This window comes from Trichomycterus rosablanca, chromosome 22 (genome assembly GCF_030014385.1).
Source record: "Trichomycterus rosablanca isolate fTriRos1 chromosome 22, fTriRos1.hap1, whole genome shotgun sequence".
NCBI lineage: Eukaryota > Metazoa > Chordata > Actinopteri > Siluriformes > Trichomycteridae > Trichomycterus > Trichomycterus rosablanca.
This window is the reverse complement of record NC_086009.1, coordinates 15,267,261-15,291,513: the sequence shown is the minus strand read 5'-3', so window position 1 is coordinate 15,291,513 and position 24,253 is coordinate 15,267,261. Positions and strand designations below refer to the sequence as shown.

General features: G+C 41.4%; 1 protein-coding gene across 1 annotated transcript; it reads left to right on the top strand.

The window, feature by feature from the left end:
• Positions 1-144: 144 nt before the first annotated feature.
• Positions 145-23,461, top strand: tbl3 (transducin beta like 3). Its single transcript, XM_062984685.1, has 23 exons — positions 145-283; positions 1,614-1,665; positions 1,752-1,847; positions 2,310-2,357; positions 3,432-3,573; positions 3,671-3,755; positions 4,363-4,533; positions 5,529-5,604; positions 5,720-5,816; positions 6,064-6,275; positions 7,492-7,633; positions 8,392-8,450; positions 9,045-9,151; positions 11,283-11,418; positions 13,315-13,545; positions 13,721-13,791; positions 14,593-14,749; positions 15,642-15,700; positions 17,368-17,471; positions 19,500-19,571; positions 20,696-20,854; positions 21,733-21,826; positions 22,894-23,461. The coding sequence occupies exons 1-23, from the start codon at positions 252-254 to the stop codon at positions 23,237-23,239; spliced, it is 2,748 nt and encodes a 915-aa protein (XP_062840755.1). The 5' UTR covers positions 145-251; the 3' UTR covers positions 23,240-23,461.
• The last annotated feature ends 792 nt before the right edge of the window (positions 23,462-24,253 follow it).

Sequence of the window (24,253 nt, the reverse complement as noted above, 5' to 3'; positions counted from 1 at the left end):
GGAAACATACATAAAATGTATATTTCTAACGTTAAACCTGATATTATTCGGATTTGTAAGGCACTGAGGTGAACTATTAGCAAAACAAAAATTACCCTAGCATGGTGTGACGACATATTCGTGCGACAGCAGTCGGAACACATGTATACTGCGTGAGGAAAAATGTGCTTAGATGAGCTGGTAATACAGTAATTTTTGAAATTACATGCTGTTTTATTTTTAAAAAAAGTTATATATTGCGTTGGACGAAGATGGCAGTTAATACGTTGCGGTTCAAAACAAAGTAAGTGTGATCGATCGTTGTATTTTATGATATTTGACAATACAAGTGCCTTAAGTGTTGTAGTGGGCTGTATCTTATGCACACAGGTATCATATTATGGCAAGAACTGTACACAAATCCAGTTATATGGCCTAGATGTTACATGTCAGTCATCAGATTTGTCACCTAAAGTAAATCTGTTTACCTTACCGTAGAATTTGCATATTAAAATGCATTAAAGACATATTTACCCCCTCTGTATGCAGGTAAGCTCAATGGGAGGGGCTTTATATTTAATCAGGTTTTAATTTTATAATAAATCAGTGTTTTACAAGTGGAATTTCATTTTTGACTGTGGTATACAGTCAGGGGTCGCTAGTGTTACGATGCACCATACATTGTCAATAGGAGACACATATGGACTGCAGGCAGGACAGTCAAGCACATGCAACTTGTGTCTATAAAGCCATGCTGTTGTTGTACATACAGAATGAGACCTGGCATTTCCTTGCTGAAATCTCCATGGACTTCCCAGAATAAGGTGGTGCCTTAATGACAGCATATGGCACCAATTTACTTATCCACATAAATGGTATCTTCACTCAAATGCCAGTCATTAATGACATGAGCATATATTCACCCAAATTCCATGACAGTTGTTGGCTTGATTACACTTCTTTCATAACAGTGTGAATGGTCCTTTTTGTCTTAGGCACATGCATAATGTTTGGGGGCTCGTAGTTTACACACATCCTTACCCTAAATAGACAGGTTTCTCTGGATTCCCTGAATCTTTTCATGATAATATGTACAGGCAGCAGGGCAGCACTCACTACTGAGTCCCCAACTGACCCTGAAAGAATGCCAACTGAAAAACTGTACATGTAGTAGTGTATTTGGTGATGGTACTAGTGTATCAGGGTTGTGTCGGTGGGAGAGGTTTTTGTGCTGCAGTGTTTGACATACTTTAAACATTAAAAGAAGTCTAATCATCATGTGGTCAATACCAAACTTACATTAATAAAGGGCTAGAAGATAAATAATTATCTGTGGCAAAAAGCAACAGTCTGTAACAGTGTCTACAAGCTGTACCAATACAGTAGGTAAGAATGTCTGGTACCTTAACTACACAGTATTTAAAAAGTACAGAAACACTGCAAAACTTAACACACTCGTACCAGCACCATACACCGTACACGACTCAACATGAGTGAAAAGCTTCATTGGCATCTAAATTAAGCTGGATTTCCATGTCTAGTTATAGGAGCAGCTCATTAGTGCAAAATGCCTCACATTCTGAATCATTAGCTCTGGGCTGAACACTAAAATCCTCTTGTGCTTGTGCTTCTAGCTATGCTGTCTCGAGCAAAATTGAGCCATTCTACAAGGGAGGAAAAGTGCAGGTAAGTGACTGGACTAAACAGCAATTCAACTTTAGCAGTAATTCTGATGTAAATGCTGATGTAAAAATTTTTTTTTACTCATGAAGATAAGTCACGATGAACAGTACATCTTCTGCACCTGTGGACCACGAGTCAACATTCTGCAAATTTCCACAGGCAAAATAGTTCACAGTATTGAGCAGGTAAGTGTATAGGTTTGTTATAAATGTATTATTACTGAACAGTCTTAAGTGAAGTGCAGTTTTTGTTGTTTTTTTAGGCAGAAATTAGATGAAATATGCTCTATAGAAAACATCTATACAATTATGGCTTTATTACTATTTACTGAATTAGTAAATAAACATGAAACAATTACAAATGGTAACAATTGCAATTTATGCCACATTTAAATTGGTTATGTTTTATTTTCCTAATATGTTAAATTATTAGATAAATCGAAAAAAACATGAAGTTTGATCAGGGTTGTCCAATTTTTTGGGATAAATCTGTATATACAATATGGGCTGTTAAATGGACTGTTACATTTTTAAATGGCAAATACTATCACATTATAATAGAGTTTAAATTGTTACATAGGATTTAATGGACTTCCCAGATGTGCTTGTTCATACATGCTATTGACGTGATGTATAATGTGTTTGTAGGATGATCAAGAGGATATTACATCATTTTCTCTCAGTCCTGATGATGAGGTATTTCAAGCTCTTATATGCACCCCACCCCATCCTGTTTATTTAAGTAATCATGATTGTTTTACTTCTCTGTAATCAACTATCAGGTTAATTATCATTAATTATATAAATAAATATTCAAATTGGTGTACTGTACTATTGGGGAGAAATTTCATACATAACCATATTTCTCACATACGCAAGCCACAAACACTACTTAGTGTTCAGCAATACCTAGATGCTCCTCTTTTGCTTACCACTTACGTCTTTCGAAGCCATAACTAAGCACTAGAACTTGCAAAAATAAAGCACAAAACACTGAGAAAAAGGTGAAAACAAAGTGAGCCTTCCTGCAAAACAAATTGATGTAAATTCATGTTCATGTAAACAGGCGGCACAGTGGCTAAGTGGGTAGCACTGATGCCTCACAGCAAGAAGGTCCTGGGTTCGATCCCCAGGTGGGGCAGGCTTGGTCCTTTTTGTGTGGAGTTTGCATGTTTTCCCTGTGTCTGCGTGGGTTTCCTCCAGGAGCTCCGGTTTCCTCCCACGGTCCAAAAACATGCAGTCAGGTTAATTGGAGACACTGAATTGCCCTATAGGTGAATGGGTGTGTGTCTGCCCTGCGATGGACTGGCTCCTGGTCCAGGGTGTTACTGTGTGCCTTGCGGCCACTGAAAAGCTGGGATAGGCTCCAGCACCCCACCGCGGCCCTAGATTGGATAAGCGATTAAGTGAGTGAGTCATGTAAACAGAGAGACGTGCCCCGGCTAGTGAACGATTGCTGAAGTACTGGTACGTTTCTTGCGGGAATTTTAAACAATTAGACCAGACATTTGGTTTTTCCAGATTTTGTCTGTTAAATAGAGGTTCCTCTGTATCATTTATATTTGTTTGGATTGTACCATATTGATTTCTTACCTCTTTTAGTAGGTAATAGTTCAGTAATAGGTTTTATGTGGTCATAGTTTATGTATACTACTGTATAAAATAAAGGTGGCATAATGTCAACACAAAGCAATTAAATCATTAATCACAATCATTTCTCTGTCATAATGGGGACTGGTTTAGTTGTGACACATTAACCTCTTATTACAGATGCTGGTGACTGCTAGCAGAGCTTTGCTGCTGAAGCAGTGGGACTGGAAACAAGAGAAGTGCACCCGCTCATGGAGGGCCATCCACAATGTCCCTGTGGCCAGCATGACTTTTGACTCCACCTCTACTCTGCTAGCAACAGGTAGGATATGACCCCTTCATACTGTGCAAGATCTAGCTATACGTCACATTGTTTGCACCGTACATGTGTTGATTTGCGTCCTTCTGTGTCTCTGTAGGTGGTTGTGACGGCACTATAAAGCTGTGGGATGTAGTCAAACAGTACTGCACACACAACCTGAAAGGCTCATCTGGTGTTGTTCAGTAAGTAATCAAGTACGAATGTCCGCATTGGGATCAATTAAGTATTTAAAACGTGCGCTAGCCTACCACTGCAGTGGTATCTGCCAGTTGGGCGTCTTACATACAGACATGATTGGCTATGTTTGGGTGGGTAGAGACCCTATGATTGATTGTCATCTTGTCTGGGGTGTGTTACTGCATTGCGCCCAGTGATTTTTATGGATGCCGGACCCACTACGACCCTGACCAAGATAGTGTTGATGAAACATGAAAATAAAATTAAATTATGCAACACTTACGTTGCCATGTTGGTTTGTAATCTCTACAGTCTATTTAGCACCCCTGTGACTAGTAAAATGTTATACATGTAGTAAATTATAAAGCTGCAGAATGGTCTGTGTTCTCCATGCATGATCACATGACCAGACACTGTACAAGCAATAAAGCATTAATAATAGCAGAATTGCCAATTTCCATTATAGATGTGTGTAGTCAGGTATTAATAAAGCCTGTATTTACTCTTAAGTACATCAGTACTACTTTTCTTTAAAGTACTGTGTTTAATTAGCATCCTGGCTTCGTACATACAGTACACCAGTAGACTCATGTTTATCTTTTCTATATTTAGTTTGGTTCAGTTTCATCCAGACATCAGCCTCCTGCAGCTTTTCTCCTCCTCGGTGGACTGTGGAATCCGCATATGGGACCTTCGCACCAGCAAGTGCATCTGTGTACTTGAAAGCCACTTCAGCGCCGTGACTTCGCTGGCCTTTTCCTCCAGTGGTGATACCCTGGTCAGGTAAACTGCAGGAACCTTTTATGATTTAACGATACTGCATTTACAAGACTCACTCGCATTGATTGTTAATGCCTTATAATAATAAATTTATATTCTGGATGGGTTTGTTTTCCCTTAATGAAGATGGTGCATGTTTTGCTTTGTTTTTTCGTGAGTCTCTAAATTATATCATTTAGCAGACACTCTTATCCAGAGTGACTTACAGAAGGGTATGCTTAGTAAATGTTTCCTTTGTGTAGTATTAGTAGAAGAACTATAGAAACACATTTGCTAAAACGCTGTTAGAAAGAAATACAAGCGTAAGGATTTGAGTGAGATTCACAAGGGCCAGAACTGCTCCAAAACTGCAGCTCTTGTGGGGTGTTCCCAGTCTGGGGTGGTCAGTATCTATCAAAAGTGGTCCAAGGAAGGAACAGTGGTAAACCTGCGACAGGGTCATGGGCGGCCAAGGCTCATTGATACACGTGGGGAGCGAAGACTGGCCCGTGTGGTCCGATCCAACAGAAGTTAATACTGGTTCTGATAGAAAGGTGTCAGAATACACAGTGCATCACAGTTTGTTGCGTATGGGGCTGCATAGCCGTAGACCAGTCAGGGTGCCCATGCTGACCCCTGTCCACCGCCGAAAGCACCAACAGTGGGCACGTGAGCATCGAAACTGGACCACGGAGCAATGGAAAAAGGTGGTCTGGTCTGATGAATGACATTTCCTTTTACATCACGTTGGTGGCCGGGTGCGTGTGCGTCACATACCTGGGGAACACACGGGACCAGGATGCATTATGGGAAGAAGGCAAGCCGGCGGAGGCAGTGTGATGCTTTTGGGCAATGTTCTGCTGGGAAACCTTGGGTCCTGCCTACCAGCCTACCATGTGGATGTTACTGACACGTACCACCTACCTAAGCATTTTATATACTTACTTAATAGATTAATAGAGTTTTATTTATTAGTGCTTTAATTCATCATCTGTCCTTCATCGTGCATCTGATTTCAGTTCTGGGCGAGACAAAGTCTGCACAGTGTGGGACCTAAAGCAAAGAAAAGTGAAGAGAACTGTTCCTGTGTATGAGGTGAGACTCATACATACATGTACATGTTGTAGAGTTTTTTAATTGGATTCGTAATGGACGTAGAGTGAAATTAAAGCGTGATTTGTGTGTGTGTGTGTGTCTGTTGAACGGCTAGGCTGTTGAGGGAGTGGTCATTCTTCCAGAGAATGAGGATTATTCTGAGCTCGGGGCAGAAAGCAAAGAGCTACACTTCGTCACAGCTGGCAGCAAAGGTAAGCGTATACACACCTTTATACAACACACAACACTTGGGCACCATGTGATTAAAAACACTCAGACGTACAGTAGGCCGTGTGATCCAGTCCCAAGCTTGTTCGACGTACACGACACATTTGGCCATTATGGTCAGACGTCTGGTCCGAGGAGGGTCAATCTCAATGCTGCACTGACATAAGTAGATCAAGTGTATTGAAAGCATCGTGTGATGTTGCTACAGTTACGCCTTCTTGCTCTCTGTAGGCATGCTGAGGGTGTGGGAGTCCAGCTCTGCCCGGTGTGTGTTTACACAGACGCTACCCAATGCTCCAGGGTCCAGATCGGAAGAGGAAGACGGGGATCCTCTCAGTCTGCTCTACTGCCTGTTTCTGCCTCTGTCTAACCGCCTGGCTACGGTCACCGCCGAACACAACATCCTGCTATACCAGCTACCCTCACTCAGTGTCCAGCAGCAGGTATGTCCTTCAGAAAGGGTGAAAACGTTGGCGATTTAGGAAGCACCGAGTGCCAGACAGGAACACCCACAGCAGGGTGCCGATCCATCTCAGGGCTTTGTCTTCGTCCACCCCATTTCCATTCCCCTCAAGACTGAATGCACCCTGGACACCAGGTCATTACAGGTCAACATTCACTCCCTCACTCATACACTATATGGTCAAAAGTATGTGGACACCCCTCTATATTATAGAGTTTAGGTGTTTAAGCCACAATTCTGGCTAACAGGTACAATTTATTGACCGAAAGTGTAGTTATGCTTTCAACTTTGTGGCAACAGTTTAAGGAAGGCCCCTTCATGTTAGTACATTTAAATTTTTTAGCATTTAGCAGGGGCGGCTCAGTGGGTAGCACTGTCGCCTCACAGCAAGAAGGTCCTGGGTTCGATCCCCAGGCGGGGCGGTCCGGATCCTTTCTGTGCGGAGTTTGCATGTTCTCCCCGTGCCTCCGGGAGCTCCGGTTTCCTCCCACAGTCCAAAAACATGTAGTCAGGTTAATTGGAGACACTGAATTGCCCTACAGGCAAATGGGTGTGTGTACACTGGTGCCCCGTCTAGGGTGTTACTGTGTGCCTTGTGCCCATTGAAAAGCTGGGATAGGCTCCAGCACCCCCCCACGACCCTAATTGAATAAGCGGTTAAGAAAGTGAGTGACTTTCAGTACTGTGACAGTATTTTGTCTGAGCAATTGAGGGTTAAGGGCCTTGCTCAAGGGCCCAAGAGTGGCAACCTGGCAGCGGTGGGGCTTGAACCAGGGACCTTTTGATTAATAGTCCAGTACCTTAACCACTAGGCTACATTTGGTACCATTGGGGGACCTAACCTTTTCGTCCAGCGTCAGTGCCTGACCTCACAGATGCTCTTATGTCATGGGCACAAATTCCAACAGACACACTTTAAAGTGTTCTGGCCTTCCCAGAATCGATTAGGCTGTAGTCTAGGTATGAGGATGTATCCCAATACGTTTATCCATATAGTGTGCCTAGGTGCACCTTTGAGTAGCCAGACTACCTACATCTTCCTACAGGGTTTGAATTCAGGTTCCTAGAGGATCTGTTGATTCTAATATATGGGACCAGGTTACATATTTATAAAGAAGCTTTATAAGTTTATAAGTTTTGAACCTGTGTAAAATCTATCACCGTTATTAACTTTTGTTTCACTTGTTTATGTGAAGTTTGTGGGCTACAACGATGAGATCCTGGACGTGAGGTTCCTGGGAAAGGAAAACAGCCACATCGTAGTGGCCACCAACAGCTCACAGCTTAAGGTGTTTGAACTGGCCACCAACAGCTGCCAAATTCTGTACGGACACACAGGTCAGTACCAGCCACCAGGTGGCACTACAGTCCCGTCTTGGATGGACACAGCTGGTAAAGATTCATGTTTTGTTGGGACAGTTTGAATGTACTATTTTGATATATTTTTTATTTGTTCATTTTATTTCCATCAACCGGTTTTAACTGGTCATGGTCATGGTGGGTCCTTTCAAGCAGAAAACACTTTTCGCAAGGCAGGAATACCCCAGATAGGGTGCCATCACCAGACCTTGGTCATCCAACTCTCATTCCCAAACATAGCCAATCATGCCTGTATCTATCACCCTCCCGGCCTATAGCACCTCTGGGGACTCGAACCCAGGATCACAGCTGTATCGGGCTAGCGTAATTCATGGCTGCGCTACCTGTGAGCGTCTTAAACGATTATAAACAAGCTATTTTGAATGATATGTAATGAAAAACATCAGAACAAAATTCTACCATACAGACAACTACAAGGAACGCTTCACCTCAGTACCCCCCCACCCCAATCCTGCCTAAATTCACTAGCCAAAACAACTAAACACCCAAATAAAAACATAACCACTATACACACAAGTAAAAAAAGGCAAATCAAACTCCTACTTTGATGTTTAAAGACTTAACTGACTATCCAGCCATGATAATAGCCATAGTAGCTGACATGACATTGTTGTCCAAACTTCTTTATAACCTGTATATGTGTCCATGAAATAGCTTTAATATTTGAAATTAATGCTGAGTTTTGGAATTAACTATGTAATATGTTTCTCTTGCAGATATTGTTCTCTCTCTAGATGTGTTCAAAAAAAGGTCCATGTTTGCAAGTTGTGCCAAGGTGAGACCTGTTTAATCTGTAGTTATTTGTAGTAATACTTTGCAGGTCAAGTCATTCTGTTTGACCCGCTTCCATGGATTGTGTATCTAATGCCTAGTTCACACAACTCCGAGTTCGCTCTGGGATTGAAACTCGGCTCTCTCAAAATCATGCCGTTATCGTCCACGCCAATCCATGATCCCAAATAGTTTGCAGTATGTCTGTGAGAATTTGTGCCAGTTCAGTCTAAAGAGCGTTTGTATGGCTGGGCAATGATGCTGATCAATAAATCCTCAATTGATGTTCCAGTTCATTCCAAAGCTGTTCACTTGGGCTTAGGTCAGGCTTTTCTTCGTGGCTTTATGGTCATACTGGAACATGCTGGAAAGGACCTTCCCTAAACTGCTGCTGCAAACTCTGAGGCATAAAATGTCCTTTCTTATAGTCAGTTCATTAACCCTGTTAGCAATTCATGTGGCTGAATCACATAAACTCCAAAATTAGCAAGGGTGTTCGAATACTTTTGGCCGTGTATGTGTTTGATTTTGATCTTGATTTTGCATCTTTGAAGTCTTGATTTCCTTTTTTACTTACCCCCCTTTCCTTCCTCCATAGGATAATTCTGTGCGTGTGTGGAAGATGGACACTGAAACTGGTCACGTTCACTGCATGGCTCAGGGTCATGGCCACTCCAACGCTGTGGGCTCCATTTCCTGCTCCAGGTCACAAAATTAAGCTTATTTATTCATCCTAGTCCTCATTAGTTGAGGACAAGGGGGTTCCAATCTGTCCTACTAACCAGGCAACAAAGAATAGCCATAATGTAGCCTTACAGTCAGTCATTGATGCACCATGGTAATGGCTTTATGTCATAGGTAAAGAACCAAATCAGGGTTAAGAACCCTGCTCAAGGGTTAACAGAAGCATTTCGTCTTAGTAGAGCGACCGTCCTGACTCAGCGTCCATCCACGTAATTCATATTAATGACCGTGTCCAACAAGCAAGTAGTTAAGTTTAGTGTCCACATACTTTATGGGGCCAAGAGTATTTGGACACCAGAGCTTGTTGGACTCTTGTTTTAAAAAGAAATGACCTTCTAAAGTGACCTATGTGTGACCTTCAGCTGTATAAACAGCCACTCCTCTGAGAAGGCTTCTCACAAGACTTTACTTTATAGTATGTATGTGGGAATTTGTGCCCATTCAGTCAAAAGAGTATTGTATGGCTGGGCACTATTGTTGGTCAAGAAAGGTTCGGTTGATGTTTCAGTTCAGGTCTGGTCAGGGCTCCATACTTTGTGTATAGTGGAAAAGGCCCCATGATATATTGACCCCATATGATATAGTGTTATTTATATGGCTTATCATTAGGCGGTGGCTTGGTGGGTAGCTTTTTCACCTCACAGCAAGAAGGTCCTGGGTTTGATTCCCAGGTGGAGCGGTTCGGTTCCTTTCTGTGTGGGTTTCCTCCAAGAGTTCCGATTTCCTTCAACAGTCCAAAGACTTGCAAGTAGGGATGTCCCAATCCGATCTCAAAGATCGGAATCGGGGCCGATCAAGGCATTTTTTAACTGATCGGTATCGGCTTTACTAATGTCGATCATAAGCCGATCTTTTGTTTTATGTCAGCATTAAACTGGAAAGTGAAACAAGTCCAACAGCGAAGTGTAATGTCTGCAATGCGAGCGTTTCACAAGGCGGTTGTAGCTGAGCTGCGTTCATTACTGTAGAATTTTACTGTTTATATGGTGTGTGTCAAGGATCACACCGGTTTACAAAACAATAACTTTTAATCTGAGTATGAAAACTTCAGGACCATAACATACAGCTTTTACGAGTTTACGTGTTACACGACATCTCAGTATCAAGCGCTCTGATTGGCTTAGTTATGTAACCGAGCGTCGTAGTGATGCACTTGTTTAATAAAGAAATAAATACACGGTATATTCACAAATTGTCGGGAGCATTTAACACTTTATTAACTTCTCCTGTTACGGTACCGAATAGCGGACAGCTAGAGCCAAGCACGGTATTCCATGCACTATGGAAGCCCCAAAGGGTCAAAACACACTCACTTCGCGTAGAAACGTCAATCAAACCATTGTCACAACACAAGCACTTTAAGAACTGGCTTTCCTTCATAACATGCTTTCCATTTTATTTTGGTATTCAGGTTTTACTGTAATGCTGTTAAGTAACTTATTTAAGTTTTTTTTTATATTCAAGTTAAGCTGCTACACCACTTGTGAGTGGAGATTTCTGTTCATATTTAGTGTATCACTGCATTAAACAGAATTATGTTCTTTGAATGTAAAGTTCAAAGTGAAACTGTAATTATCTCACTCATTTTGAGTTCTAGTTTTACTACTACCATGCTGCACTAAGTTTGATTAGTTTTATTTTGTGAAAATAAAAGAACATTAAGCAATAGCTTGGATGCAGGCAATTTTTTTCCTACAGCACTGCAGAGCTATTCAGTTGTTAAACATGTACATTGGATTAATTTGAATAACTGTAATGTACTTGAAGTGTGCACTGTGTAAACAGTGTTATCTAGTTCTTATCTAGACAATATCTAGAAAATACAAGTATCGGTTTGAGACTCGGTATCGGATCGGGATCTAAATTAATGATCGGGATCGGGAGCAAAAAAACGTGATCGGGACATCCCTACTTGCAAGTGAGGTTAACTGGAGATATCTCATATGTTTCCAGTAAGCCGGACATGACCGTTTCCCTTTTTTTTTTTTTTTTTTTTGGGCTGTAACCTGATATTCTGATGATTACGAACTATGGAAAGTGAACAACAGCCCTTGTGTAACCCTAATCTGTAACCTTAATCTCTCGTATGTAGGTTAAAAAAGGCCTTCCTGGTCTCAGGCAGTCAGGACTGCACTGTTAAAGTCTGGGATCTGCCAGATGTTTTTCCTGATGAAGGTGATGAGCCGGTCCAGCTCGATGCTCGGATCACTGAGAAAGCTCACGACAAGGTCAGTCGTTGTGTCAAACAAAACACATCATTGTTTTTCATCATCATCGTGTGTGTGGAGCTTTAAATGGAACTTGATTTTGGGAAATTGAGCCGTTTAGAAGAAGGAAATGGTTTCAGGTGTCTCTTTAGCCTCTCAAAGACTAGAAATGTGTAATCAGGGGTCATCAAAGTTCTTTTCACCAAATTTAGCATTACTGGAAAAGTTGCTTGCTCGTTTGATGTAATTGTAGGAGCCACGGTGCTGGTAAAAGCAGTGCCTGAGGTCTGGGGGTTCGAATCCTTGGCTCGGCTTTTAAATACAGAAGGTGCATTATGACACATACCAAATTGTTCTCATGGAGGGGATTTGATGCACTGTTGTACCTTTTTAAGACTTGGTCCACCCACCAAACATGCTGTCAAAAGTTCTGACCTGCTAAGACATGGACTCTGTCATGGTATCTTGTACCAGGACATTACCAGCATGTCCTCCAACGTCATAATCTTGGAGAAATTGGGATTCGTTGTCCAGTTCTGATGCCAGCTTGCTCACTATAGGCATTTTAACTGGTGGATGGGATTAGCATGGGCTCTTTGACTGGACTACACAGCCCCATACATAGACTGCTTTGATGCATGGTGTTGTAATTCATTCACTTTATTACCAGTATTCAAATTACACTAGTTTTCCCTTATGTGCAGGGGATGCGTTCCAAGACCTTATGCGTACGACATACTAATGAAATACCAATGTTAAACAAGGCCCAATAGCAGTCATGTTCTCTAGCATTGATGAGTCTTGGCCAGCCAATAACCTGTCTACGGTTTGGTTTGTGCCATGTCCCTCCTCTGACCACCGTCTGTAGGTACTCACATGGTCACTCAGCTCCTTATTTTGCCCAGATGTGCTTTATTTAATACATCTGCATTGATCAGCTTAATATTTAATAAATCCCTGACTGTGACGTGCACAGTTGTTATGAAATAGGCGCTGCCATGCACATTTTGGGTGTGGTCCTAATGTTTTGGCTCATCAGTGTAAGTGTGGTGGGATAATATGTTTTTAGAACTCATTCATATGTGCATTTCAACATACACTGATCAGCCATAATATTAAAACCACCTCCTTGTTTCTATACTCTTCTACACCATACTTTGTAGTTCTACAATTACTAACTGTAGTCCATCTGTTTCTCTACATACCTTTTTAACCTGCTTTCACCCTGTTCTTCAATTGTCAGGACCACCACAGAGTAGGTATTATTTGGGTGATGGATCATTCTTAGCACTGCAGTGACACTGACATGGTGGTGGTGTGTTAGTGTGTGTTGTGCTGGTATGAGTGGATCAGACACAGCAGCGCTGCTGGAGTTTTTAAATACCGTGTCCACTCACTGTCCACTCTATTAGACACTCCTACCTAGTTGGTTCACCTTGTAGATGTAAAGTCAGAGACGATCGCTCATCTATTGCTGCTGTTTGAGTTGGTCATCTTCTAGACCTTCATCAGTGGTCACAGGACGCTGCCCACGGGTCGCTATTGGCTGGATATATTTTTGGTTGGTGGACTATTCTCAGTCCAGCAGTGACAGTGAGGTGTTTGAAAACTCCAGCAGCGCTGCTGTGTCTGATCCACTCATACCAGCACAACACGCTGAGAATGATCCACCACCCAAATAATATCTGATCTGTGGTGGCCCTGACCATTGAAGAACAGGGTGAAAGCAGGTTAAAAAGCATGCAGAGAAACAGATGGAATACAGTCAGTAATTGTAGAACTACAAAGTGCTTCTATATGGTAAGTGGAGCTGATAAAATGGACAGTGAGTGTAGAAACAAGGAGGTGGTTTTATTTATTCATTTATTTAAAAATCATATTCATAAATTAATTAGTACTTCTTTCTGTTGTTTTAAGGATATAAACAGCGTGGCCGTTTCACCGAACGATAAGCTTCTAGCATCAGGTTCTCAGGACCGCACGGCCAAGCTGTGGTCTCTGACAGACATGAGCCTGGTCGGAGTGTTCCGCGGTCACCGCCGAGGTATTTGGTGTGTCCAGTTCTCCACAGTGGACCAAGTGCTGGCCACCGCTTCGGCCGATGGTACGATCAAGCTCTGGGGCCTTCACGACTTCAGCTGCCTCAAGGTAATTCCCATGGAGTGAATCAGCCAGTCGTGGTTGGCAACCTAAGCTGATGATAATAAAAACAAAACAGAAGCACATTTTTGGAAGCATAGTTTTGGCTAGCCACATCGTAAACCCAGAAACATGACATGCTAGCTTTTAATCTTTTGTTATTGTTATTTCATATTCACTTCAGACGTTCGAAGGTCACGATGCATCTGTGCTGAAGGTTATATTCGTCAGTCGAGGGACTCAGATCGTTTCTGGGTAAGTTCTGCGCTTCCTCTGTTATCTGAAAGTGAGTAAGGATGGGTGGCTAAGTATAAGTAAGGTGTAAAAGATGTTTGCGGTGTTTTAGATAGTATTTACAACCACAGATAAATACAAAGGCTTAAAACAGACACAGCAAAGCTGGATGCCTACATGAACGACGATTGGCTGTTGTTCATACAGGGTGGGAGCCGGACAGGGACCTCATAACTGATGCAATTACGACCTCTGCTGGCTGGTTGATGGCACCAAGCTGATCCGCATATGAACTCGCTTTGTGCAGGTGAAAAGATGCAGTCTGTACTGCACGCATGTCGGAGGGGGCGTGTGTCAGTTGCTGTGTTTCTCAGTCAGCAGTGCAGGGTAGTACAGAGGAAGCATAATGCAATCAGGGTAATTGGATACGACTAGGGACTAGGGAAAAAAGAAACAGGCAGGCAGGCCAGTCTAGCACCTGCACCCTCTTACCACCATGTTACTTATACAAGCGGGTCGTCCTTTTTTAAAAGATATAATCAGGGTGGCATCATATGTTGCTTTAAAATGCATATGAACTGCTCAGCATTGACTGTCTTCAAGTTACCATGCCATAGCCAATCGCATAAAAGATGCTGGCCTTTAAACTTTATTGGATGGATGGTTCTTTTCTCTTTGACCCATAAAGCACAGTGTCTTTTATATGTCATGGCTGTTATGCAGACATTTCTCTGGATTCTCTAAATCTGTTAATAATATTATGGACTGTAGATGGTGAAATCCCTGCATTTTCTGTATATTCTTTGATCTTGTTTCTCATAGTGGTTCTGATGGTCTTGTGAAGCTCTGGACGATTAAATCCAACGAGTGTGTGCAGACTTTTGACGCTCACCAGGACAAAGTGTGGGCACTGCATTGCAACACCAGCGATGACCTCATAGTGACAGGATCTGCCGACTCCAACATTACGCTGTGGAAGGTCAGGACTCATTTCAATACAGTCTGGAATTGAAATGACTTCTTATTCTTCTTAAAATAAAGTACCTGGAGCAAAGAGGATTAAGGGTCTTGCTTAATGACGAAGCCTGTATTTGCCCTCTTCTGTTTTCCAAATAATAACTCAAAGCTCTAAACACTAAATGAAACACAGCCTGAATGGGATCTTAACAGAGAAAATAGGCCCTGCGTAAGGTTGGTGTTTCTATGGATTCTTGAATATTTTAGTAATGTTATGGACTGTAGATGGTGAAATATAGAATAAATAGAGGAGCTTGATCCATTGTTGATCTTTTCTCCTTAGCTGGTGAAAAGATGTGGGCAGTGACTTCACGTGTCAAATGCAGTGTGCATCAAAACCAAACCCAATTCCCAAATTTACAGCTCAGTCTTTTATTATTTTATAGACTAACAATAGGGGTCATAGACTAATAAAATAGGGTCAATATATAAAGAAAAAACGGTAAAACACGCTAGCACACCAGACCTGACATCTCAAACTCGTCGGTTTGTATCTCAGCTCTGCTACCGGCAGGCTGGGCACCTACACAAACTATGATTGGCTCGCTGGATTCCTTATAACTGATGCAATTACGACCTCTGCTGGCTGATTGATAGCGCCTGCACAGAGATCACCCATGATCAGGGGTGTGTGGCTCTTTGTACACAAAGCTGGTCCGCATATGAACTCGCCTCGTGCAGGTGAAAAGAAGTCGGCTATTGCACATGTGTCAGAGGGGGCGTGTGTTAGTCACGGCTCTCGTCAGTCAGGGGTGGAGTTCATAATCAGTAGAGGGGATGCGAAATGCAATCGGGTGATCGGATACGACTAGATTGGGAGAAAAATAGGGGCAATTACTTTGTTTCTGTTTCAGGATGTCACAGAGGAGGAGCAAGCTGAGGAGCAGGCAAAACAGGAGGATCAGATACTAAAGTAGGTGTTTTTATTGTCCTCTCTAGGTACATTACTCTTAGTGTAGTAGTAGTAGTAGTAGTAATGGCTTGTATAATACAAATAACAAAAAAACATTTAAATATGTTCGGGGACATTTTAAATTAGATTTTTATGACTGGAAATTATTACAGCACCAGAATTTAGTGCTTTCTGTGTCGGTAGTTCATTGGGATTAAAAAGCCTGTGACGTTTATGCACCTTGCGTAAACATTTATGCATACTGCAATAAGAAAATAGTCTTTCTTAGTTTCTGTTCATGCTGAAAGTGCAAAAATCATTCAATTAGAAGTCTCTGTATTGTTTACATCAAGCAGGCTTTATCTTCATGCAGTGTTCAACTGCTTATCAAAATATCGCTGCATTTCTTAATGTGGGTTCCTGTTGAAACGTGTTGAGAAATTGGTACTGCTTTATCAACTGATTGCAAAAAATGTTGTAATAATAATAATGAGCTAATAATGCCCATCTATCAATGTAATGCTTGTTTTTTATTTATTCTGTATTACCAAATACAGACATAGAACATTTACATACACTAATAAAGGCGAGTAAGTTATGTTTGAAATTTCAGCTGACTTTGCAACTGTTTTTTTGATGGGTTTTTTTTTTTCTGTAGTAGTGGCAGTGATAAAAACATAGTAATTTCCACCATCGTCCCTCAAAAAAACATTATCCAACACTGACTGTAAACATTCTATAATGTGGCCTGACTTGTTTATGAGAATAGAATAGAACGGCTTTAAATGTCATATATACATATAGACATGTACAATACAATGAAATTCTTTCTTTGCATATCCCAGATTGTTCGGAAACTGGGGTCAGAGCGCAGGGTCGGCCATTGTACGGCGCCCCTGGAGCAGAGAGGGTTAAGGACCTTGCATGGCAGAGCTGGGATTTAAACTCTCAACCTTTCAGTTGATAGCCCAAATTTCTACTCGCTAGGCGACGTGATTATGATTGAGTGGGTAGCACTGTTGCCTAACAGCAAGAAGGTCCTGGGTTCGATTCCCAGGTGGAGCATTCTGGGTCCTTTCTGTGTGGAGTTTGCATGTTCTCCCCGTGTCTGTGTGGGTTTCCTCCAGGAGTTCCGGTTTCCCCCACAGTCCAAAGACATGCAAGAGGTGAATTGGTGGTACAAAATTGTCCATCACTGAGTTTGACATTAAAGACTGAATCTTGTGTAACCAGTAATTACCTGTCCTGTCATGAATGTAACTAAAGTGTGTGAAACATGTTAAAATCCTAATAAATAATAAATAAATACATTTTAATTATACTAATTTAAAAGTAAATGGAACTGTGACCTTTTGTCTTGAGTGAAACAAAAGTGATCATCAAATTTCACCAGAAAAAAAACAGGTCTGTCATAAATTGCAGGCAGCTTCTAATTCTTGATGGATGCTTGACTTGCAAACCTTTTTCCCAGTTACTTCACCAGTTACGGTTAATCACACTGAGTCATACTAAGTATACAGTTATTCATTTATATGTAAACCTTCCTCACCAAGTGCATAATCTTTGACCCAGTTTGTATTCATAACCAGGGTTTAAATCTTCAGAGGTCTTCATCTTTCAAACAGCCTAATTTTACTCTCCTTTGTGCAACATTATTGCCCTCATGATCATGTTTTACCTCATTTCAGGCAGCAGGAATTGTCCAACCTACTTCATGAGAAAAACTTCCTCAAGGCTTTGGGCATCGCCATCTCATTGGACCAGCCACACACTGTTCTCCGCGTCATCAAAGGTACTAACATACCTCCCTCACAGACCACCTTACAGCCTGGCTAACTCCTAAACCCGTTTACTAGGCTGTAAAAGGTCTGTATTGGTCTTTTCTGTATTGTTGGCGTAGTTGGAAATTTCTTCAGACCAACCCAACAGGTCTGATGGCTCATTTTAAGGATGTCATGCTATTCTGAAGAATTGTTAGGATGCCATTTGCAGTTATGTAATGCAAGGTAAGGCTTTCTAATTTGAGGTGTCTAGGCAATGGAAATAAGTAGTATCGACCTCTTTTGTTGTGTTTAGGGTTCGAGTATCTGTACCAGGTCCTTACTGGGTTTGAATTGATGACCGATCGTCCACATTAATAAACGACCTTTAAGCATTCCTCTACTATGGCTCTGACATTTGCAAAGTCAGCTCGGTTACCATGAAGCCATCAGGTTTAGAGGTGGATTGAAAAATATATGTAAAGTTTCTAACTGCCTTTGTTTTTATTGACTTACCAATTAACCATATAATAAGGTGGTGTTATAGTAAGGCTTTCCACACTTATCAGAGCTGACCCCACATTCTGGGGTTGTTCTGGGTTTCCTTTACTCCTTTCCAGAGAACTTGGTTGTCTCGGATTCTCTGAGCAGCTTGTTGTTTTGTGACAACCTGTTTTCAGTTCTGCGCTATTCCCTTTATATCCACTTTCTCCGTTGTAGGCTGCAGATGTCTTTGTGTTATTTTGTTTGTGACTTTTAGCCACAGTTTCAATTTGATTAAACATCCTGCAAATTGGGTTCATTTCCACTTATTACAGGTGCAGGGCAACATCTGGCACTACTCACCCTATTATACTTTTGTTATTTCTTTATAAAATAGGCTTGACCCATTTTAACTGATATATTGACACACTATACAGAGGAACCTCGATTTAACGGACAGAAAGGGGGTGCACGGGTCCATTAAAAATGAGATTGCCCGAAACAGCGAGGGTTTTTCTTCCAGGGGGTGTGAAAATACAAAAAAAAAAAACAGCACTAAGGTCCAAAAAAGTGCTCAATGTATGTTATGTTAAACCTGTAAATAAATATTAAAATTGGTGTGTGGTACAACTGGGGAGTGTGGTGGTGCCATGATCATATAGTGGGGACTATAATAAACTATCTATAATTTTAAGTCTGAAGCAGTGCTGGTGCAAGGTTGTGATTTCATTTGCAAAAATTAATAATAAAACACCAAGAAAAAGGCAAGAACAAAGCGAGCCTCCCGACAAAACAAAGCCTATCACTCGTGTAAACAGAGAGACGTGTCTTGGTATGCTTCCCAATCGGACCGGACATTGGGTATTCCAGTTTTTGTCCGTTAAATCAGTTAAATGGAGGTTTGTTAAATCGAGGTTCCTCTGTATATCCAAATATATGTGGACACCTGACCATGAGCTTGTCAGACCTCCAATTTCAAAACCAAGTGCATTAATATAGAGTCGTAGCTATAAATAAATAGATAATTTATTTACCCCCAATGGGAAACAGTTGGAAACATCAGTGATGATATGAAATAACTTACAGCCCTCCTCTGTTATCAATCCACTTGCTTATTAACATTAGTATATGCTCATAATACTGTTGTTTTTTCATACCATAAAAATGTCATACCGTAATACCACTTTATGTCATTACATGTTTGTAGTAAACTATGAAGCTCTAAAAATGAAGCAATAAAGGAATTTAATACGCATTAATACTTCCTTTCTTTGAAATTGTGTCATGTACTAGCTCCTATAATGCAATCCAATCAATCAACACTGAGTCAACATCATCTCTCATTCAGCCAGCCTGAACTTGGAACTCAACCAGCACTTTATTATGTTTATTCATTACCAGTCAGTTCATAGCAGGAAATGAACTGCATTGATTCAGACTGACTAACTTCTGCCCATGTGACAATCCAACGATTCCTAAACAGTAGCTCAAACTATTGACTATTGTTATTTTTTCCACTGAGCTTTTATTTCCTTCATGCCGACTAATTTCACTTATGGTTATGTTTGCTTTGGCAGAGATCCAGCAGGAGGAAGAGGGCACAGGGCAGCTGAAGATAACTGTCCTTAGGTTGCGGCAGGACCAGAAGGGTAAGCGTGCACCACTAGAGTCTACATTTGAGGTTAAAAGACTGCAGTTTTGACACCCCCCTTCCCCCCTTATTGTTAGATGGCAGGCCTTTGGGTCTGAAATGGGAAGAAATGGAAACTGTTCATTTTTAAAAAGTAGCAACTTTGCAAAGTTGGCACCCCTTGAAGATGCCTCGACCAGTCTGCGATCGTAATTGCCCAGCGATGAGGAACCCTGCTCAAGCTTTTGTCCCTCCCCCTACAGACACACAGCCAATCGGGTGTCTGTGTAGGCACCCGGCAGGCTGATAGCCAATCATACGTTCTCAGCACTAGTGGGCTTTTTGTATTTTTACTATATATGCTTGCTGTATAAGTGGCAGCCTGTCAAGCTTGCTCGACAGTGGGCAGTGTCGTCCATATTCCAGAAGCTTCCAATTCACAGCAGATCTGTTTTGATAATTGGAACCCATTTCCTCTCAGCATGTAAGTTTTTTTCCCCCATTCTTTCTTTGTTGACTCTTTGACCTTTGCAAGAGACTACTGTTCCATGTGCTTTTTAATTAATGCAGTCAAATTCTCCCTATTTATTTGGGCACATAGAGGTTACCAGCTGTAGTCGACCATAATCACAAGCAATGCATGTGTGTATATTTTCAGAAAGCCCAGTATATAAACTGGTGTGTTTATGACCATGTGACCATCATCCAGTAGTTGAATAAGCAAAAGAGGAGAAACTAATACAAATACCAGTTAAGTAAGTAAGGTGTAGGGCATATGGTACAATAATAGGAACAGTAGTGTATCCACTCTTATAAACAATGTGTACAGACATGTAAGTATAAATATAGAAATAAAGATATTATTATAGTTATAAATATATACAATATATTGGTTATGGGTATAAGTATATACAATAGGAACAATAATATACATTGTTCATAAATGTATAGGTATATATAGGGATGAATATTTAAAAATAAATTAATAATAATAATATAATATCAGATATAGGTAGAATTGTGTATAATAGTAGTAGTAATATACAAATTTTATCCTATGTAAACAGAACCAGGTTTAATCTATTAGTTTTAAGGGAACGTATCAAGTGATGGTCTTGTGTGCGTCTGTATTTCTATGTTCAGAGGCTCTGCTTCGATACTGTGTGGTGTGGAACACGAATGCCCGGAGCTGTTTACATTCCCAGGCGGTGCTGCAGGTGCTTCTGACCCACCTTAGTCCAGAAGAGCTGCTGCAATTCCAGGGTGCACGCACTCATCTAGAGGGGCTCATCCCGTACACCGGTCAGTCTCAGTTTCCTTTTTCCTCTTAATTCATCTTACTTTCATTTCAATGCTTGTGGCAGCAATTATATCACTTGGCTAGTACCATCCATATAGTAAAAAATGGGTGTGGCAGTCAGACACATCGGTAAGAATCAAGGAACGGATGAATGCAACCAAATACAGGAACGTCCTTGAAATGAATGACCTTAAGCATGCAACCAAAACAACACTGGAATGGCTTCTTGTTTTTGAGTGGCCCAGACTTAAACCCCATTGACATCTATAGAGGGACCTAAAGATGGCAGTCAAAGATGGTTTGCCTTCCAATCTCATGGAGCTTGAGAGGATTCGCCATGACGAATGGGACAAACCGCCCAAATCCAAGTGTGCAAATAATTAATAATGAACCATACACAGTCGTGTCACATTATTATGACCACCGCGTAATATCCAGAGTGACCTCTGTGTTCAGCATGGACAGCAGCTAGACGGGCTGGGAGTGACTCCGTAAGGTCCTGGTAGGTTGTCACAGGTATCTGGGGTATCTGGAGCCATGGTAAGTGCAGTGCATCCCATAGCTGCTGGAGGTTGTGTGGTGGAGGATCCATAGAGCGAACATGACGATCAAGGTGGTCCCAAAGATGCTCAATTGGGTTCAAGTTTAGGGAATTAGGGGGCCAGGGTAGTAGGCATTTCTAGCCGTGTGACATGTCGCATTGTCTTGCTGGAAGATCCATGGGTGGGTGTATGTGATCTGCATACCAATTCACTTGAAACTGCCTTCCACATGGGTCCAACATTCCCCAGACACCCTTGGCCTAGCTTTCTTAGCTGTGTACACGGAAGCCACGACTATTTTCTGATTGCTGAATTGAGATCTGAGCTTTGCTTTGCAGAAAGACACATGCAGAGGATCGGACGACTGCTCCAGAGTTCCATGTTCCTGGATTACATGTGGAGAAAGGTGCGAGTGACTGGAGGAAGAGACAGGTGAGTGTGTGTGCGTGTTTACGTGTGTGTTCTCATGCAGCTACATTGGGTCACTCTTTAAAAGGTGGTTAATTATTGTTACGAAACAGAAAGATTGTATCAGCATGCGTGCATGAATGCTTTTCTGTACAGATGTTATCAGTGGAGTAAATATTTCACTAAGCTTATCCTACACACCGATGCAGGGCGAGAAAAGCATCATTACTTCTTGTCATAGTCTGTCGAACTTTAACACAGACACTATCTATTACATCAAGAACCCAGTTAGATGTTACTTAATGCACATTTAACTGGAGCTCATAGACTGGAACGTCAGTTGAGGCTTTCTTGACAAACAGTAGTTGTACCCTAGCAGTTAAGGTACTGGACTAACAAGCAAAAGGTTGCTGGTTCAAACCCCACCACTGCCAGGTTGCTACTGTTGGACCCTTGAGCAAGGTTCTTAACTCTCTATTGCTTGGACTGTATACTGTAAGTCGCTTTGGATATAATGTAAATGTAAACATCATGGCCCAGCCATACAAATGCTCTTTTGACTGAACGGGCACAAATTCCCACAGCCTTCTCAAAAGAGTGGCTTCTCTTCTCTCTGTTTTAATGCCATTTGTTTTTGGAATGGAATGACCAGCATGCTTATGGTCAGGTGTCCAAATACTTTTGGCCATATAGTGTATTTATACAGCTTGCTTCCATCCAGCTGTCCAGTGTATGAACATGTTGAAGGCTACTGTGTGTGAGTGTTACCCCTTGGGCGGCCCGATGGAACCACTGGTAGAGTAGGTGTGGGGCAGCGATATACACTGATGAGCCAAAACCTTACGACCACCCCCCAAAATGTGTGTACCATATTTTACCCAGTGTGCCAGCTTCGTTTGGCATTTCCTTTCACACTCATTGTTGACAAGTGCAAACTGCTAAACTGTAAGTGCTGGTTAAAATTAAAGTTAAAAAAAACTCTAGGAGCAATAACAGCTCAGCCAACTTCCAACAGAACAGGACTAACAAATGCTAAACCTTCTGCTATATTAATTGTATTAACTTTAATCATGTGATCATATGTTCTCCAGTGGGGCACCACAGGAGGAGATGGACACCAGCCCTCAGGACTTATTCATCATAGACAACAAACCCACACAGGACAAGTCGAGTCAGCAGCAGGATGACAAAGAGGATCACGACAGCCAGGACGTGGAGGGACTCGACAGCAGTGAAGAAACACCCGAGTACGATGACAGTATCAGTGCCTGGAAAACTGCCAGCTTTAAAAAGGGCAGGGGGGTCAACGGGGTCAAAACCAGAGCCCAGGATTCCAGCGGAGAAAGCTCGGCCGAGGAAGACGACGATCCGGTTTCCGCATTTCCTTCTACTAAAGCTGCGGTATCGTCCAACCGCATTCTGACAAAGGCGAGGTAATCGTGACGCCGATCGGTACCGAATACGGACAGTACGCCTTCAGAGCAAACAGGAAGTAGGGCTTTTGGTTACCTTATATGGACGGCTCATGTGATGCTAACCTGTAAAAGAACGTGCTTTAGCTTTTTATATAATGTCAGGGAATTAAAAAATCGACTTGCAAAGCTTTTGTTGTAACTGTTATCACACTTTTAAATAAACGCTCATCTTTTGAGATCAAAACGTTTCAAATTGTTGGTTTTTTATTTTTATTTTTTTTATAGTCACACTGTGCGTGCACTGTGACTTTATAGCAGTGATGGATTACTTTTGCAGTCCCTCCCTTCCATATATTTATATACAGCGGTACCTTAAAACTCAGCGTCAATTGGTTCTGGGACTGGCATTGTGTTTAAAGGTATTTTTTTCCTTAAGGATGTATGGGAAACCTGTTAATGCGTTCCATGGTCCCGTGGACTTGTATATACTGTACATTTAAGGCATATGTAAAATAATGGGGTTGTTTGTGACACTGAAAATAACACATATAATATAAAAACACTAAAATGTAAAGCTGATTCTTACAATTTCTCAGAACCTCTAGTTATAACACAAGTTTAAAAGTGAAACAGGAGGAAAATCCAGCTAAATACAGATTCATGTGGACGCTTTCAGAGTGAATTTGACGGTAATTCCACACAAATGCAGATTCGTATTACCGCAGCACTGAACAAAGCGACATTGTTAATTTCATATGAAATAAATAAATTTGTAAAAAACAAACTGAACACATTGAGTTTAAGGAAAACGTTGAGTTTAAGGGTACAAATTTCTTGATGAAGGGCATTTGGTTTCAAAGATTTTGAGTTTAGGGGACGTTGAGTTACAAGGTAGCACTGTATTTTTAAACCCCATTTTCAAAAAAGTTGGCAGAGGCATGTTTAAATTAATTATTAATTCATATTTACCTACTGTCCCAACTTTGTTTTTGATATTTAGTTTGTTAATCATGAAAATTTGATGTAGAAATATAAA

What these genes read in the sequence shown, in the direction of transcription:
- tbl3 (XM_062984685.1), top strand. Translation starts at nt 252, where the DNA reads ATGGCAGTTAATACGTTGCGGTTCAAAACAAA. An exon ending in ACGACTTCAGCTGCCTCAAG is followed by an intron (nt 13,546 to 13,720) that starts GTAATTCCCATG and finishes TATTCACTTCAG; the next exon opens with ACGTTCGAAGGTCACGATGC. An exon ending in GGGACTCAGATCGTTTCTGG is followed by an intron (nt 13,792 to 14,592) that starts GTAAGTTCTGCG and finishes TGTTTCTCATAG; the next exon opens with TGGTTCTGATGGTCTTGTGA.